This window comes from Tamandua tetradactyla, chromosome 15 (genome assembly GCF_023851605.1).
Source record: "Tamandua tetradactyla isolate mTamTet1 chromosome 15, mTamTet1.pri, whole genome shotgun sequence".
Classification (NCBI taxonomy): domain Eukaryota; kingdom Metazoa; phylum Chordata; class Mammalia; order Pilosa; family Myrmecophagidae; genus Tamandua; species Tamandua tetradactyla.
The window spans coordinates 44,533,755-44,549,552 of NC_135341.1; the positions used below are offsets into that span (position 1 = coordinate 44,533,755).

Below are 15,798 nucleotides of genomic sequence, written 5' to 3' on the forward strand. Positions count from 1 at the left end.
TGCTGATAAGGTGACATTTGAGCTGAGACCTATAGGAAATGAGGAAGCAATGGAGGTATATATCTGGGGGAAGAGCATTAAGGAAGGGTGAACAGTAAGTGCAGAAGCCCTGAGGTAGGCATGAACGTGATAATGATAATGGTATTCAGGGGGGTGGAGCTATGGGGACAAATTAGAGAACATTTATGGAAAAATCAATGGGATTTATGACTAATTGGATAGCAGGTGGATGGTGTGACTTGATGTTGGTTTAAGGCAGGGGTGCTTAACACTGGCTGTTCTTTAGAATCATTAAGAGAACAGTAAAGAATTCCAGTATCCATACTTTGTGAGTTCATTTATGTGAAGTTCAAAAATATCTGGAATGTATAAAGAACTCTAACCACCCAATAAGAAGAAAACCCAATTTTTAAAATGGGCAAAAATTGTGAACAAACACTTCACAAATGTCCAATAAACAAGTGAAAAGATGCTCAACATAGTCATCAGGAAAATGCAAATTGAAACCGCAATGAGATACCCATTAGAATCTCATTAGAATAGCTAAATTTAGACTGACCATACCAAGTGTTGGCAAGGATGTGGAGCAAATGGAACTCACACTGTTGGTGGGAATGGAAAATGGTAGAGCCACTCTGGAAAAGACTAACAGTTTCTTATAAAGTTAAATATACACTTAGCATATAACCCAGCATTTCCATTTCTATGGATTTACCTAGGAGAAATGAAAACATATGTGTAACAGCATGGATGAATCTCAAAAATGTAGGGCTAAGTGAAAGAAGCCAAACACAAAAGACAATGTACTGTATGATCTCTGTTGCATGAAATTCTAGAAAAGTCCAAAGTGTACCAAACAAAACCAGTTCAGAGGTTGCTTAGGAATGGAATTGGTATGGAGATTGACTGTAAAGGACAACTAGGGAACTTTCTGGGGTGATGGAAATGTTCTGTATCATGTTGAAAGTGGTGGTTTACACTGGTAGATACTTTTGTCAAAACTCATGTGTACACATATAGATGGTGTATTTTATTATATGTAAATTATACTTCAATAGAGCTGATTAAAAAGAAAATGGACAAAACTCATCTTCAGTGGTAGAGTTCAGAATAGTGATTATTTTGAGGGACAACTGACTGAAAAAAAATTAATGAGGTCCCAGCCCTATTCTAGAAATTGAGATTTAATTGGCCTGGGGATGGGTACAGGCATTGTTATTTTTCAAGTGTTCCTATGGGGGTCTAATGTCCAGCCAGGGTCAAGAGTCACTGACTTAAGCAATAGGGAAGAGTCAAGTGTTGAATCAGTGACTGGGAGCATTCTGAAGCCACTTGCAATATAGTGGCACTTTTAGGGCTGGAGGAGGATACTTAGTTCAACTTTGGCTGTCAGATGATTAGAGTTAAAACTGGGACTTCTGAGCTTCCACATAGACACACATGCAATATTAAGCAGGAAATTCTTAGTTGGGGGGCTATACAGTTGGGGGCTATAGACAGAACTGACTTTGCTGAGTGCCCTTGGGATTGGGAAATGCATACTTTGCAGTTTGCTGCAGCTCCAGCTTCCTTTCTTGCTCCTAGGGCAAGATGGCAGAGGATGAAAGCTCTCAGAACACCTTGAAACTCCAGTTCAAGGCACTGCAGGAGATGCAGCACAAAAGGTTACAGAAGCAGATGGAGAAAAGGAAAGAGAAGGAACTGAGCCTCAAAAGTAGAGTCGATGGCCAGAAAGAACCTTTGGAGATCTCAGACAACCTCAGCCTCTTCCACACGGGGGAGCAAAACTCGAAAAACAGCTTTGAGCAAAGGTAAAATTCAAACTGCTTGGAAGCATGCAGTAAGGTGGGGACTGTGAGATTAAAATGACTGCAGATGAATGTGTGTTTATAAGTTGAGAGTAGTTTCAACACAGAGCTTATTATTGAAGACTCCATTATTGGTGGAAAGGACATGCTCCTGTGGACATAATTTAATGTAAAGTATATTTTATAAAGCATTTGAAGTTAAATGGAAATTTGAAACTCATTAAAGTGTTGTTTGTTCACTTGAATTTCCTTTGCAATCTGTCTCATGAAAACTGTGTTTGGATTTCCAAGGAGACATTTGAGTGACTAATAGTTCATAGATGATCATTGCTCCAAATCTCATCTAGGAATGTCCTCCTGTACCAATTTCTCTTTCCCGAAATTGATGGGTTCCATGCTTTTTTTTTTTTACAGTTGTGAAAAAAAGTTGGAAGGAATCTTGATTTGCTCTCAATTTTACTATTATACACAGATACATATGGATTCATACCGGTTATTAGAAGTAAGGGTCTGTATTGCTACAAAATCCTCTGCTGGTCATTTCTCTGAAAAAATCACAACAGTTCTTTTTTTTTGTGGAGGGTGTACATGGTCCAGGAATTGAACCCAGGTCTCCCATATGGAAGGTGTACGTTCTATCACTGAACCACCCATACACCCCATCACAACAGTTCTTGAACTGTCCTTTCCTTCCTGTTTTGCCCAGAATCTATTTTCTCTATCCAAAATTCTTTTTATAGTTTCCCAATTTTCAGAATGTTCTGCTGAATAAAAAAAAGCTAATTAGAAAAAAAATTAGGATTTCTCTATAATTGAAAAAAATCATTATGTGTTTTAGTTTGCAAGCTGCCAGAATGTGATATACCAGAACTGGAATGGCTTTTAAAAGGGGAATTTAATGTTAAAAGTTCACAGTCTAAGGAAGTGAACGTGTCCAAATTAAGACAACAATAAGAGGTTACCTTGACTAAAGAAAGGCCAGTGGGTCAGAAACACCTCTGTTCAGCCTCTGTTCCTATGAGCATTTCTCACTTTACTTCCCCAGGGCTGGCTTTCATCTCTTGGCTTCCCTTGGCTCTCTCCAAGCTCTGGTTTGCTTAACATCTCATGGCATCATCTACTGGGCTCCAAGCATCTCCACATATCTGTGTCTCTGTTCTCCACATGTCCACATCTGTGTCATCTCTGCTGTGAAGCTTCTGTCAGCTCTCTGTGTAGGCTCTTACATTTCTCTCTTTCCTGACTCTCTCCAACAGGTTTCCTCCTTTAAAGAATCCCAGTAAGCTAATCAAGACCTACCTAGAATGGGTGAAGTCACATCTCCATCTAATCAAAGATAAAACCCACAGTTGTGTGAGTCACATCTCCATGGATATAATGTAATCAAGTTTCCAAACTACAGTGCTGAATGGGGATTAAAATAAATGGCTGTTCCCACAAGATTGGATCAGGATTAAAACATGGTTTTTCTAGGGTACATAATACTTTCAAACTGGCACTTTATTGCTCCTAAATATTAGCTCTATGTTAACACAGCTGTTTCCAAATGAGCTTCCCCAAATCAGTGATCTGGAATTGGTGGAGACTTGAGTCATTGGTGGAGACTTGAGTCATTGGTGGAATAGTAATAAAATAACAATAATAATAGTTATAATTGTAATTACTATTACTTTGGTACTATTACTTCTATAAATTATTTACTTCCTGTCTAGTTGTCTCTATGGGAACCTATACTGTACCTAACAGTTGGAGTGATTACAAGAAGCATGTATTTCTCATGTTTTAAATTTCTGGGAAGAACCTTGCATGATAACTTGTAATAGGCAAAATTAATCACCTCTTCTGATTTACTGCTAGGTTTACCTGAGACCTAGAGGCCTAGCCACAATTAGAGGCTTAGAAAATTCTGATTTGATGTTTATAGTCTTAAACACACACATGTTTAAGACTATTACTTTTCTTCTAAGTATGACTTTAGCTGTATCACACAAGTTTTGATATATATATGCTTCTGCTGAAGTATTATAAATTAGTAATGCATATTATGATTTTTTTCTTAACCCATAAATAATTTTGAAGTGATTTTTTAGTGTCAGACATATGATGGGTTTTCTTTTTTGTTTTGTTTTAGTTTTTGCTATATTGTTAGTATTGACTTCTACCTTTAGTCAGTTGCCAATACAGAAAATGTTGCATGGTGTCTATTACTTGGAATTTACAAGACTGCCTTTGTAGACTGGACTATAATAGGTTTTTATGCATGTTCCATGGATGCTTAAAAGGAATATGAATTATCTGATTGGGAGTTTTATATCATTCTCTTTTGAATCCAGTTACTAAACAATGTTATTCAAATCTTCTTTTACTTTTGTGTGTGCATGTGTAAGTTTAATCACTTAGTTCTGAAATATTGTATTAAAATCTGCTCATTGAGCTGAGACTCAGCATCAGGGATTGAGAAAACCTTCTCGACCAAAAGGGGGAAGAGTGAAATGAGACAAAATAAAGAGTCAATGGCTGAGAGATTCCAAACAGAGTCGAGAGGTTATCCTGGAGGTTATTCTTATGCATTAAGTAGATATCACCTTGTTAGTCAAGATGTAATGGAGAGGCTGGAGGGAACTGCCTGAAAATGAGAAGCTGTATTCCAGTAGCCATGCTTCTTGAAGATGATTGAATAATGATATAGCTTTCACAGTGTGACTGTGTGATTGTGAAAAACTTGTGTCTGATGCTCCTTTTATCTACCTTATCAACAGACGAGTAAAACATATGGAATGAAGATGAATAATAGGGGAACAAATGTTAAAATAAATTTAGAGTAAAAAGTTGGTGATTGGTGAGGAGGAAGGGTGGGAGTTATGGTATGTATGAATTTTAAAATTTCTTTTCTGAATAGATGCAAATGTTCCAAGAAATGATTATAATGATGAATATGCAGCTATGTGATGATATTGTGAATTACTGATTATATATGTAGAACGGAATGATCAGAAGTTACGAATGTTTGCGTTTGTTTGGTGTTTTCTGATATTTAAAAAAAAACTTTTTTAAATGTATGAGCAGAAAAAAAAATCTACTCATTGAGTGATTTGAACAGTGAATGAAAAAGTGTTTGCAAAGTCCCCTTGGGGGAATGGCAAGAAAGGGAGAAAATTCAACTTCCTCAAGTGGAGAATTCTTGATATTCTCACAAGCAGTGAACAACCAAAGCAATAGGCTGAGCCCTCAATCTTGGGGTTTATTCATATGAAACTTAACCCCACAAAAGATAGGGTAAGCCTACTTAAAATTAGGCCTAAGAGTCACCCCCAGAAAACCTCTTTTGTTGCTCAGATGTGGTCTTTCTTTCTCTCAGCCAACAGGACAAGCAAACTCACTGCCCTCCCCCTCTCTACATGGGACATGACTCCCAGGCGTGTGGACCTTCCTGGCAACGTGGAACAGAAATCCTAGAATGAGCTGAGACTCAGCATCAAGGGATTGATAAAACCTTCTTGACCAGAATGGGCAAGAGTGAAATGAGACAAAATAAAGTGTCAATGGCTGAGAGATTCCAAACAGAGTCAAGAGGTTATCCTGGAGGTTATTCTTACACATTATATAGATATCACCTTTTTATTTAGGGTGTAATGGAGAGGCTAGAGGGAACAGCCCAAATGCAGAGCTGTGTTCCAGTAGCCCTGTTTCTTGAAGATGATTTTTTAATGATACAGCTTTTGCGATGTGACTGTGTGAATGTGAAAACCTTGTATCTGATGCTCCTTTTATCTACCTTATTGACAGATAAGTAAAACATATGGATTAAAAATAAATAAATAATAGAGGGAACAAATGTTAAAATAAATTTAGTAGATTGAAATGCTAGTGATCAATAAAAGGAAGGGTAAGGGGTATGGATATATGAATTTTTTTTCTGTTTTCTTTTGTTTTTCACATGGACAAGCACTAGGAGTCAAACCCAGGTCTCCGGCATGACAAGAACTCTGCCTGCTGAGCCACCATGGCCCACCCTCTGTTTTCTTTCTTTTTTTTTTTTTTTAATTTTTTTTTGCTTTTTGTACTTTTTTTTTATTAATTAAAAAAAAAATTACAAGAAACACAAACATTCCCAACACATACACTCAGCAATTCACAATATCATCACATAGTTTCATATTCATCTCATGATCATTTCCCAGAACATTAGCATCAATTCAGAAAAAGAAATAAAAAGACAACAGAAAAATATAACAAACAAAGAAAAAAAATTTTACATACCATACCTCTCGACTCTGTTTGGAATCTCTCAGCCATTGACACTTTGTCTCATTTTCCTCTTCCCCCTTTTGGTCGAGAAGGTTTTCTCAATCCCTTGATGCTGGGTCTCAGCTCATTCTGGGATTTCTGTCCCACGCTGCCAGGAAGATCCACACCCCTGGTAGTCATGTCCCACATAGACAGGGGGAGGGTGGTGAGTCTGCTTGCTGTGTTGGCTGGAGAGACAGGCCACATCTGAGCAACAAAAGAGGTTCTCTTGGGGGTGACTCTTAGGCTTCATTTTAAGTAGGCTTGACCTATCCCCTGTGGGGTTAAGTTTCATATGAACAAACCCCAAGACTGGGGGCTCAGCCTATAGCTTTCGTTGTCCACACTGCTTGTGAGAATATCAAGAATTCAACTTGGGGAAGTTGAGTTTTCCCCCGTTCTCAACATTCCCCGAAGGGGACTTTGCAAATACTTTTCCACTCACTGATCAAATCACTCTGGGATTCATCATGGTATCATCTGGACAAACCAACAAAATCTCATGTCCTATACAAAGTTCCAGGTACTTAAGGTGTTCAATCAACTATCTACATAAGTTATATTAGGAGATACACTAGTCAAAGTATAGATTTGTACCAAATAAACATTTTTTGCTTTAGTCTCACACATTAGTTGAAATTTTAAACTATTAAGTACCATCTATTTTGACCTGGGTTTGACTCCTAGTGCTTGTCCATGTGAAAAACAAAAGAAAACAGAAAAAAAATTCATATATCCATACCCCTTACCCTTCCTTTTATTGATCACTAGCATTTCAATCTACTAAATTTATTTTAACATTTGTTCCCTCTATTATTTATTTATTTTTAATCCATATGTTTTACTTATCTGTCAATAAGGTAGATAAAAGGAGCATCAGATACAAGGTTTTCACATTCACACAGTCACATCGCAAAAGCTGTATCATTAAAAAATCATCTTCAAGTAATGACATTCTTTTGTTCTTCCTCATGCAAAAACCTTTTTTTAATTTGTACATTTAGTCACTATCGTTATATATTCTAGGCATTCCTAGATTACACCATCTCTGTCTTTATCATCTGTCTTTCTTTGTGATTTCATTTATGCCCCCAGCCCTCCTCCCTCTATCATTCTCATATGCAGCTTCATTCAATGTTTTAACATAATTGTATTACAGTTAGGTAATATTGTGCTGTCCATTTCTCAGTTTTTATATTCAATCCTGTTGCACAGTCTGTATCCCTTCAGCTCCAATTACCCAATATCTTACCCTATTTCTATCTCCTGATGGTCTCTGTTACCAAGGAAATATTCCAAGTTTATTCACTAATGTTGGTTCATATCAGTGAGACCATACAGTATTTGTCTTTTTGTTTCTGGCTAATCACACTCAGCATAATGTCCTTAAGGTCCATTCATGTTGTTACATACTTCATAACTTTATTCTGTCTTACAGCTGCATAATATTCCATCTTATGTAAATGTCACAGTTTGTTTAGCCACCTATCTGTTGATGGACATTTTGGCTGTTTCCATCTCTTGGTAATTGTTAATAATGCTGCTATAAACATTAGTGTGTAAATGTCCATTTGTGTCCTTGGCTTATGTCCTTTGAGTAGAGACAGCATATAGATCCTGTTTTTCAATCCATTCTGCCAGACTATATCTTTTGTTTGGACAGTTTAATCCATTAACATTCAGTGTTATTACTGCATGGGTAGTACTTTCTTCTACTGTTTTGCCTCCTGGATTTTATATGTCATATCTAATTTTCCTTCTTTTTACTTTTACTCATAGTCTTCCTTTCTACACTCTTCTCCACACCTCTCTCTTCTGTCTTCATATCTGTCTCTAGTGTTCCCTTTAGTATTTCTTGCAGAGCTGGTCTCTTGGTCACAAATTCTCTCAGTGATTTTTTGTCTGAAAATGTTTTAATTTCTCCCTCATTTTTGAAGGACAATTTTGCTGGATATAGAATTCTTGGTTGGCAGTTTTTCTCTTTTAATAATTAAAATATATTATCCCACTGTCTTCTTGCCTCCATGGTTTCTGCTGAGAGATATGCACATAGTCTTATTGGGCTTCCCTTGTATGTGATGGATTGCTTTTCTCTTGCTCCTTTCAAGATTCTCCCTTTCTCTCTGACCTCTGACATTCTGATTATTAAATGTCTTGGAGTATGTCTTTTTGGATCTATTCTCTTTGGGGTACACTGCACTTCTTGGATCTGTAATTTTAAGTCTTTCATTAGAGTTGGGAAATTTTCAGTAATAATTTCCTCCATTAGTTTTTCTCCTCCTTTTCCCTTCTCTTCTCCTTCTGGGACACCCACAACATGTATATTCATGCACTTCATATTGTCTTTCAGTTCCCTGAGTCCCTGCTCATATTTTTCCATTTTTTTTCCCCTATAGTTTCTGTTTCTTGTCAGATTTCAGATGTTCTGTCCTCCTGTTCAGAAATCCTATGTTCTGTCTCTCGAAATCTACCATTGTAGGTTTCCATTGTTTTTTTCATCTCTTCTACTGTGTCTTTCATTCCCATAAGTTCTGTGATTTATTTTTTCAGACTTTCAGTTTCTTCTTTTTGTTCTTTCCTTGCCTTCTTTATATCCTCCCTCAATGTATTTATTTGGTTTTTGATGAGGTTTTCCATGTCTGTTCGTACATTCTGAATTAATTGTTTCAGCTCCTGTATGTCATTTGAATTGTTGGTTTGTTTCTTTGACTGGGCCATATCTTCAATTTTCTTAGTGTGATTTGTTATTTTTTGCTGGCATCTAGGCATTTAATTACTTTAATTAGTTTATTCTGGAGATTGCTTTCACTTCTTTTATCTAGGGTTTTCTTGCTGGATGAATTTGTTATCTATCTGTTCTTTGACATTCCGTTCAGCTTTATCTGGACCTTTAGCTTAAGTTTTGTTTAACAGAGGAGAATTTTTCAGTTCTCGTTTTCTTTTTTCTTGCCCTGCTTGTGTGGTGCCTTCCCCCGATACACACTTAGGGGGGTCTACTTAGATATTATAGACCCCAGCCAGATTTTCCCAGGCCAAACTGGCCTCCTATCAGGAGGAAAGAGTCACCTACATCGGTTTTCCCAGAGGGTGAGACCCAGCAGGTTGAAAGACTTTCCTGTGAAGTCTCTGGCCTCTGTTTTTTTTTTATCTTGCCCAGTATGTGGCGCTTGTCTGACTGCAGGTCCCACCAGCATAAGATGATGCGGTACCTTTAACTTTGGCAGACTCTCCCTGCTGGGGGCGTGGTAGAGACAGAGGAGAGGTGGTAGGCTGGTTTTAATGGCTTCAAATTACCAAGCCCTGGTGTCTGAATTCCTTGATGGAGGGATTCCACCTGGGTGGGGCTTCACCCCTCCCCTGAGGAACGCACAGGCTCCAGTAAGCCCCCAAAAGAGCTCACTTCTGCCTATGGGCAGTTGCAGCCTGAAATGTCCTGCCACTGTATCCAGAGGCAGTCAAGCCTTGGTAGATACACAGCCACAAAAACCTCTGTTTCTTTCTTTTTTTTTCCCCTTTTTCTGTCAGTCCTGCCCCCTTGGTGCCGGGGCAAAAATGAGCAACCTCTGCTTTGATCAGGTTCACCTAAGCTGGGGGCTTGTTTTTGGTAGTCAGAATTTGTTAATTAATTCCACAATTGGCGTTTGATTGTGCCCAGTCCGCTTTGATCAGGTTCACCTAAGCTAGGGGCCTATTTTTGGTAGTCAGAATTTGTTAATTAATTCCATAATTGGCGTTTGATTGTGCCCAGTTCCTGCTGCTGGTAAAGTCCTTTCCTTTCCCCTCGGGAAGTGGCCTGTGGGGGAGGGGCGCTGGCCACCACAGCTTTGGAACTCATGGTTCTGGGGGGTGCTGGTCCAACTGGTCCAGACTGGGATATGCTGTGTGTCTGGTCACTGACGTAGCCTCAGGAGCTGTTCTGTACTGTTTCTGGTTATCTAGTAGTTGTTCTGGAGGACGAACTAAAATGCGCACGTTGTTAAGCCGCCATCTTGACCCGGAAGTCTGACAACAGTTTGATTTTAATTAGTAGAATCATGATTCAGAGCTATGACCACCGTCACCATCTTCAGTCCATCGTGGCTACCTTGCGAACGGCCAGACACTACTCTTTCTGCATTCTCAAATTATCTGGGCGTTGACTGAAGCACCTCTGTTTTCTTTTTATTTCTTTTTCTAGATTGATACAAATGTTCTAAGAAATGATCATGATGATGAATATGCAACTATGTGATGATATTGTGAGTTACTGATTATATATCAAGAATGAAATGATCATATGGTGAGGTAGTTAGATTCATTTGTCAACTTGGCCAGGTGAAGGCACCTAGTTTTGTTGCTGCAGACATGAACTAATGGTACATGAACCTCATCTGTTGCTAATTACATCTGTAGTCGGCTAGTAGGCGTGCCTGCTGCAATGAATGATGTTTGAGTTAATTGGCTGGTACTTAAATGAGAGACTCAAGGTAGCACAGCCCAAGCGGCTCAACATACCTCATCTCAGCACTCACAGCTCAGCCCAGGCCTTTGGAGTCGCAGAAAGGAATCACCCTGGGGAAAGTTGTTGGAACCCAGAGGCCTGGAGAGAAGGCCAGCAGAGATTACCCTGAACCTTCCCACATAAGAAAGAACCTCAGATGAAAGTTAGCTGCCTTTCCTCTGAAGAACTAACAAAATAAATCCCCTTTTATTAAAAGCCAATCTGTCTCTGGTGTGCTGCATTCTAGCAGCTAGCAAACTAGAACATATGGTAAGAATGTTTGTGTTTGTATGTTGTTATATTTAATAAATAAATAAATTTTATGAGAAAAGTAAGAATGGATAATCATTGAGAGTAAAAGGAGTTAAAAGGGTAAAGGGTAGAATTTGTCCAACTTATTTTTACAAAATAAGTTACCATTTGTTCATTGCCACACAAAAAAAAATCTGCTCATTGTGGGTGGGCAATGTTGGCTCAGTGACAGAATTCTTGCCTGCCCTGCCAGAGACCTGGGTTCGATTCCCAGAGCCTGCCCATGCCAAAAAAAAAAAAAAATCTCATTGAGATTTCCTTAATTTCTCCTTCCGATTTTGTACAGGTCAGTTTTTATTACCACCTGGTTTCCAACCCAGGTACAGTGAACCTGGGCAGTGGAAGGTCTGATCCCTGCCAGGTCGTTCTGTGACTCCAAGAAAGTGCAGTAATTCTGCCTTTGCCTTGTAGGGTGCTTGAAGACGAGATTGAACAGCTTCGAGAGCAACTCAGGGAAACAGTTGATGAAAACGGAAGATTATATAAGCTGCTGAAAGAAAGAGACTTTGAAATCAAACACCTCAAAAAGAAAATAGAAGAGGACAGATTTGCCTTCACAGGTAGCTCAACTTTGTCTTAACAGCTTGACCAATTTTCCTGCCCAGGTGCCCAGATGAGTTGGCCCAGTTGCATGGAGTCTGTCAGGCAGGCCAAACAGCAGACTCCAGAGGGAAGGTGCCCAACAGAAAATGCCAAGGGTCAGTTGTGTCCGACTTCTCCAGATGAGTCCTGGAAGTGAGGGAAGTGAGGACAGAAGAAGAAAGTAGGCTCCGGGAAGCCAGCATGCCAGGAAATGGGAGCACAAAGAACAGCAGGGATTCAGGGACAGCCAGCAAGCATATCCAGGCAGTGTTGGTGACCTAGCTGGGGCTTGTGACAAAGGTTCTCCATTATGCTCACCAGTATATTGGGTAGGTTGACAGAGTATTTCACCTTGGTGCTTTGGCTTAGACCTTGTATCATAGACGTAAAGCCTTCGTAGAAATGGGCATTTACTCTGTGATACCTCTGTTGCTACTCCAGAGAGGTGGACAATATAGGGAAGTCGGCTATTCCAAGACTTCCTGAGATCTAGCCAACCTCAGTAAAGTCTAGGGTGAACCTTGGCCCTGCAGGTCTGGACTAGACTGTGGTTCTGTGGGTGGAGACCTTGACTTTGAGGATCTGAGGATGACCTTGGTCCTGTAGGTATGGGTTGAATGTTGGCTTTAGTCATAAGCTAGACCTTGGTCCTGATTGTGCTTTGCTCCATGTACTCCCATTGTACAAGTCCAAGGTCGCTGACTAATAGCACAGAAAGTCAGTGTCACCAGTGACAGAGAACTACAGGCCTTACAGGGCATCTGCCAGAGTATGTCTCCTTGCCTTTGAAAGTAAATGCCTTTGAAGCTAGGTCCACCCAAAGAACAAAGCTCCAAGGACCAAAGGCCCTTGGTAACTTAATTCATCACCCTCCATTTTCTTGCCTTTTCTATCTAAAACAGAAAGTACACTTTGTGTTGTGTGAAAGAGAAATACACTTAACCTGGCCCAAGATCCAGATGTGGAAGGGGCAGCTCATACTCTTACATTGCTCTAGAGAAGCTGACAGGTCCCAGGACAAGCTGGGGATACATCCCCAGCCCAGGAGACCTGGGGTGACTCCCTCCTCCTAAGGCTGTCCTATTGTCCTCTATCTCTTGCTGTCTCTGTGAACTTAGTGGACTCACTCATGTCCTCATCTGATTGACAGCCCCAATTTCCCTTTCCCTTCAAGATCTCTTAAGTCCATTGTTCGTTCTGGAATCACCATTTCTAATTCCCAATTTCACGTTCTGGAGAGATGTGTCTGACTGACTTAGCTCATGTTTTTAAACCAGGCCACAAGTAATAGGCTGCTGACAGCTGATGGATCAGTTTTTCTTGGGCTATACTTTCATTCTGGATTCTGCCAACAGTGTCCAGATAGGATGGGGTCCCATGATCCTATGTCTTTCTCTTGTTCAGTTTTCACCCTCATTTTGCAGTTAGAATACCCTCTAGAACTTCATAAGCAAATGTGTCTGACAGGTACATTTTTTGAGTCCTCATATACCTGAAATTATCCTTATTAACATCATAGTTGATTAATGGTTTTTTATTAAATTTGCCCTCTTGCCTTGTAACTTCCACATGTGACTGATGAAAGATCTGACGTCATTTTGATTCTCAGATTTTTTGTATTTTCATTAATTTACTCATTGTACTGGTTTGAAAGGATGTGTGTCCCGTAGAAAAGCCATGTTTTAATCAAAATTCCATTTCATAAAGGCAGGATAATCCCTATTCAATACTGTATGTTTGAATCTGTGGTTAGATCATCTCCCTGAAAATTTGATTGATTTAAGAGTGATTGTTAAATTGGATTAGGTGATGACATGTCTCCACTCATTTGGGTGGGTCTTGATTAGTTTCTGAAGTCCTATAAAAGAGGAAACATTTTGGAGAAGGAGAGATTTCTGAGAGAGCAGAGAATGACATAGCCACGAGAAGCAGAGTCTACCAACCAGTGACCTTTGGAGATGAAGAAGGAACATGCCTCCTGAGGAGCTTCATGAAACAGGAAGCCAGGAGAAGAAGCTAGCAGATGATGCCATGCTCACCATGTGCCTTCTTAGCTGAGACAGAAACCTTGAACTTCTTCGGCCTCCTTGAACCAAGGTATCATTCCCTGGATGCCTTTGATTGGACATTTCTATAGGCTTGTTGTAATTAGGACGTTTTCTTGGCCTTAGAACTGTAAAGTAGCAACTTATTCAATTCCGCTTTTTAAAAGCCATTCTGTTTCTGGTATATTGCATTCCAGCAGCTAGCAAACTAGAACAGATTTTGGTACCAGAGAGTGGGGTGATGCTGCTGTGGTTTGCAAATACCAAACATGTTGGAACGGCTTTTTAAATGGATAACGGGAAGAATCTGGAAGAGTTGTGAGAACCTTGATAGAGAAGGCCTAGAATGCTTTGAATAGACTGTTAGTAGAAATGTGAACTCTAAAGATACCTCTGACGAGACCTTAGACAGAAATGAGGCACATGTTACTGCAAACTGGAAGGAAGGTGATCCTTGTTTGAAAATGACGGATAATCTGGCAAAATTGACTAGTGGCTTTGGCTGGAGGGCAAATTTTAAAGGCCATGAACTTGGATATTTAGCAGAAGAGATCTCCAAATTAAATGTCCAAAGTGCAGCCTGGTTTCTCCTCACAGGTTGTAGTAAAATGCGACAAGAGAGAGATAAGCTGAAAACTGAACTCTTTAGTACAAAGAAACCAGAAATTGATGTCCTTGCAAATTCTGGGCTTCCAGGAAGGGAGACCGCAGAGAATAGTGCCTCATGTGAGGATTTAACGAAATGTGGAACCAGCCAGTCATTCCATAGAAAGTCAGGATTGGACGTGGAGTTATCAAGGAAGGATTTGTGGAAACTCCTTATGTCTGATGGGCATGATCCAAGGCTACTGCATAGAAAGACAATGAGAATGTTGTAGGATCTGTATAAAGAGAACCACTGCCAGTGGGGACTGAGAGCGACAGAGAAGAGACTTGGAGGAAAAATAACTTCAGAGGCAAAACCATGGAGTCTGAGGTCTGAAGTCAAGAAGCCTCAGGCCAGGAGAGCAGACCCACCCAAGCCTGTGGAGAGGGTGAGTTTGCCCCAAAGGCAGAGAATGGGCTTTCCACCTTATTGCAGTGAAAGAGTCATGCCACCTCAGGCCTTGGAGAGAGTGAAGCACATTCCTTAGGGGTTGGGGAGAGCCTGGCTACCATCACATGGAAGGGTTGAGTGGGTGCCCGAAGATGGCAGAGAGCCCGGATGCAGCCCCGATGCTTGGAGAGGGTGGAGCCAAGAAAAATGTGGTCTCCTCATTGTCCCCCAAGTTTACATTTGGAGAGGGGCAAGCCGCTGCATAGGCCCTTGGAAAGGGTGGAACTGCTGCTTTCAGAAGCCCTGAAGATAAATGACTCTCAGACTTTGAAATCTAATGGACTTTGCCCTGCGGGTTTTCGAAACTTTATGGGTCCAGTGACCCCTGTATTCTTTCCTACATATGGAAATGTGTATATGTATCCTATGACTGTTCATCCTTTGTATGTTGGCAGCAAATAACTTGTTTTGAGTTTTTATAGGTCCAGAGACAGGGAATAATTTTGTCTTAGAACAGACTATGCCTGTAACTGTGATAGGAGTTTGTACGTTTCTAACTTTGTATTTCATGTGTATTGCTACTGAAGTGGTCTAAGGATTTCTAATATTATTATGAAATTAATGTATTTTGCATATGGGGAAAACGTGTCATTTTTAGGGTCCAGAGGGTGGTATGTGCTGGTTTGAAAGGATGTATGTCCCCTAGAAAAGCCAAGTTTTAATCAAAATCCCATTTCGTAAAGGCAGAATAAGCCCTATTCAATACTGTATGTTTGAATCTGTAATTAGATCATCTCCCTGAAGATGTGATTGAATCAAGAGTGATTGTTAAGCTGGATTAGGTGACAACATGTCTCCACCCATTTGGGTGGATCTTGATTAGTTTCTGAAGTCCTATAAAAGAGTATACATTTTGGAGAAGGAGAGATTTCTGAAAAAGCAGAGAATGACATAGCCACAAGGAGCAGAGTCCACCAACCAGCGACTTTGGAGATGAAGAAGGAACATGCCTCCTGGGGAGCTTCATGAAACAGGAAACCAGGAGAAGAAGCTAGCAGATGATGCTGTGCTCAACATGTGCCCTTCCAGATGAGAGAGGAACCCTGACTGTGTTCAACATGTGCCTTTCCAGGTGAGAGAAAAACTCTGTGTTTGCCATGTGCCCTTCTACTTGAGAGAGAAACCCTGAACTTCATCAGCCTTCTTGAATCAAGGTATCTTTCCCTGGATGCCTTAGATTGGACATTT

At 40.1% G+C, this 15,798-nt stretch overlaps 1 protein-coding gene across 4 annotated transcripts in view; it reads left to right on the forward strand.

Moving 5' to 3' along the window:
- The window catches only part of CCDC13 (coiled-coil domain containing 13), a 70,319-nt gene that overhangs the window by 5,725 nt on the left and 48,796 nt on the right, over window positions 1-15,798 (forward strand). For 3 of the 4 annotated variants that reach the window (XM_077129649.1, XM_077129648.1, XM_077129651.1), the window contains exons 2-3: window positions 1,585-1,811; window positions 11,299-11,447. In XM_077129649.1, the coding sequence (XP_076985764.1) occupies window positions 1,591-1,811; window positions 11,299-11,447 (370 nt within the window). In that variant the 5' untranslated portion in view covers window positions 1,585-1,590. Of the gene's footprint in view, window positions 1-1,584; window positions 1,812-3,064; window positions 3,162-11,298; window positions 11,448-15,798 lie in introns of those variants that run through there. The other variant, XM_077129650.1, reaches the window with a different exon arrangement.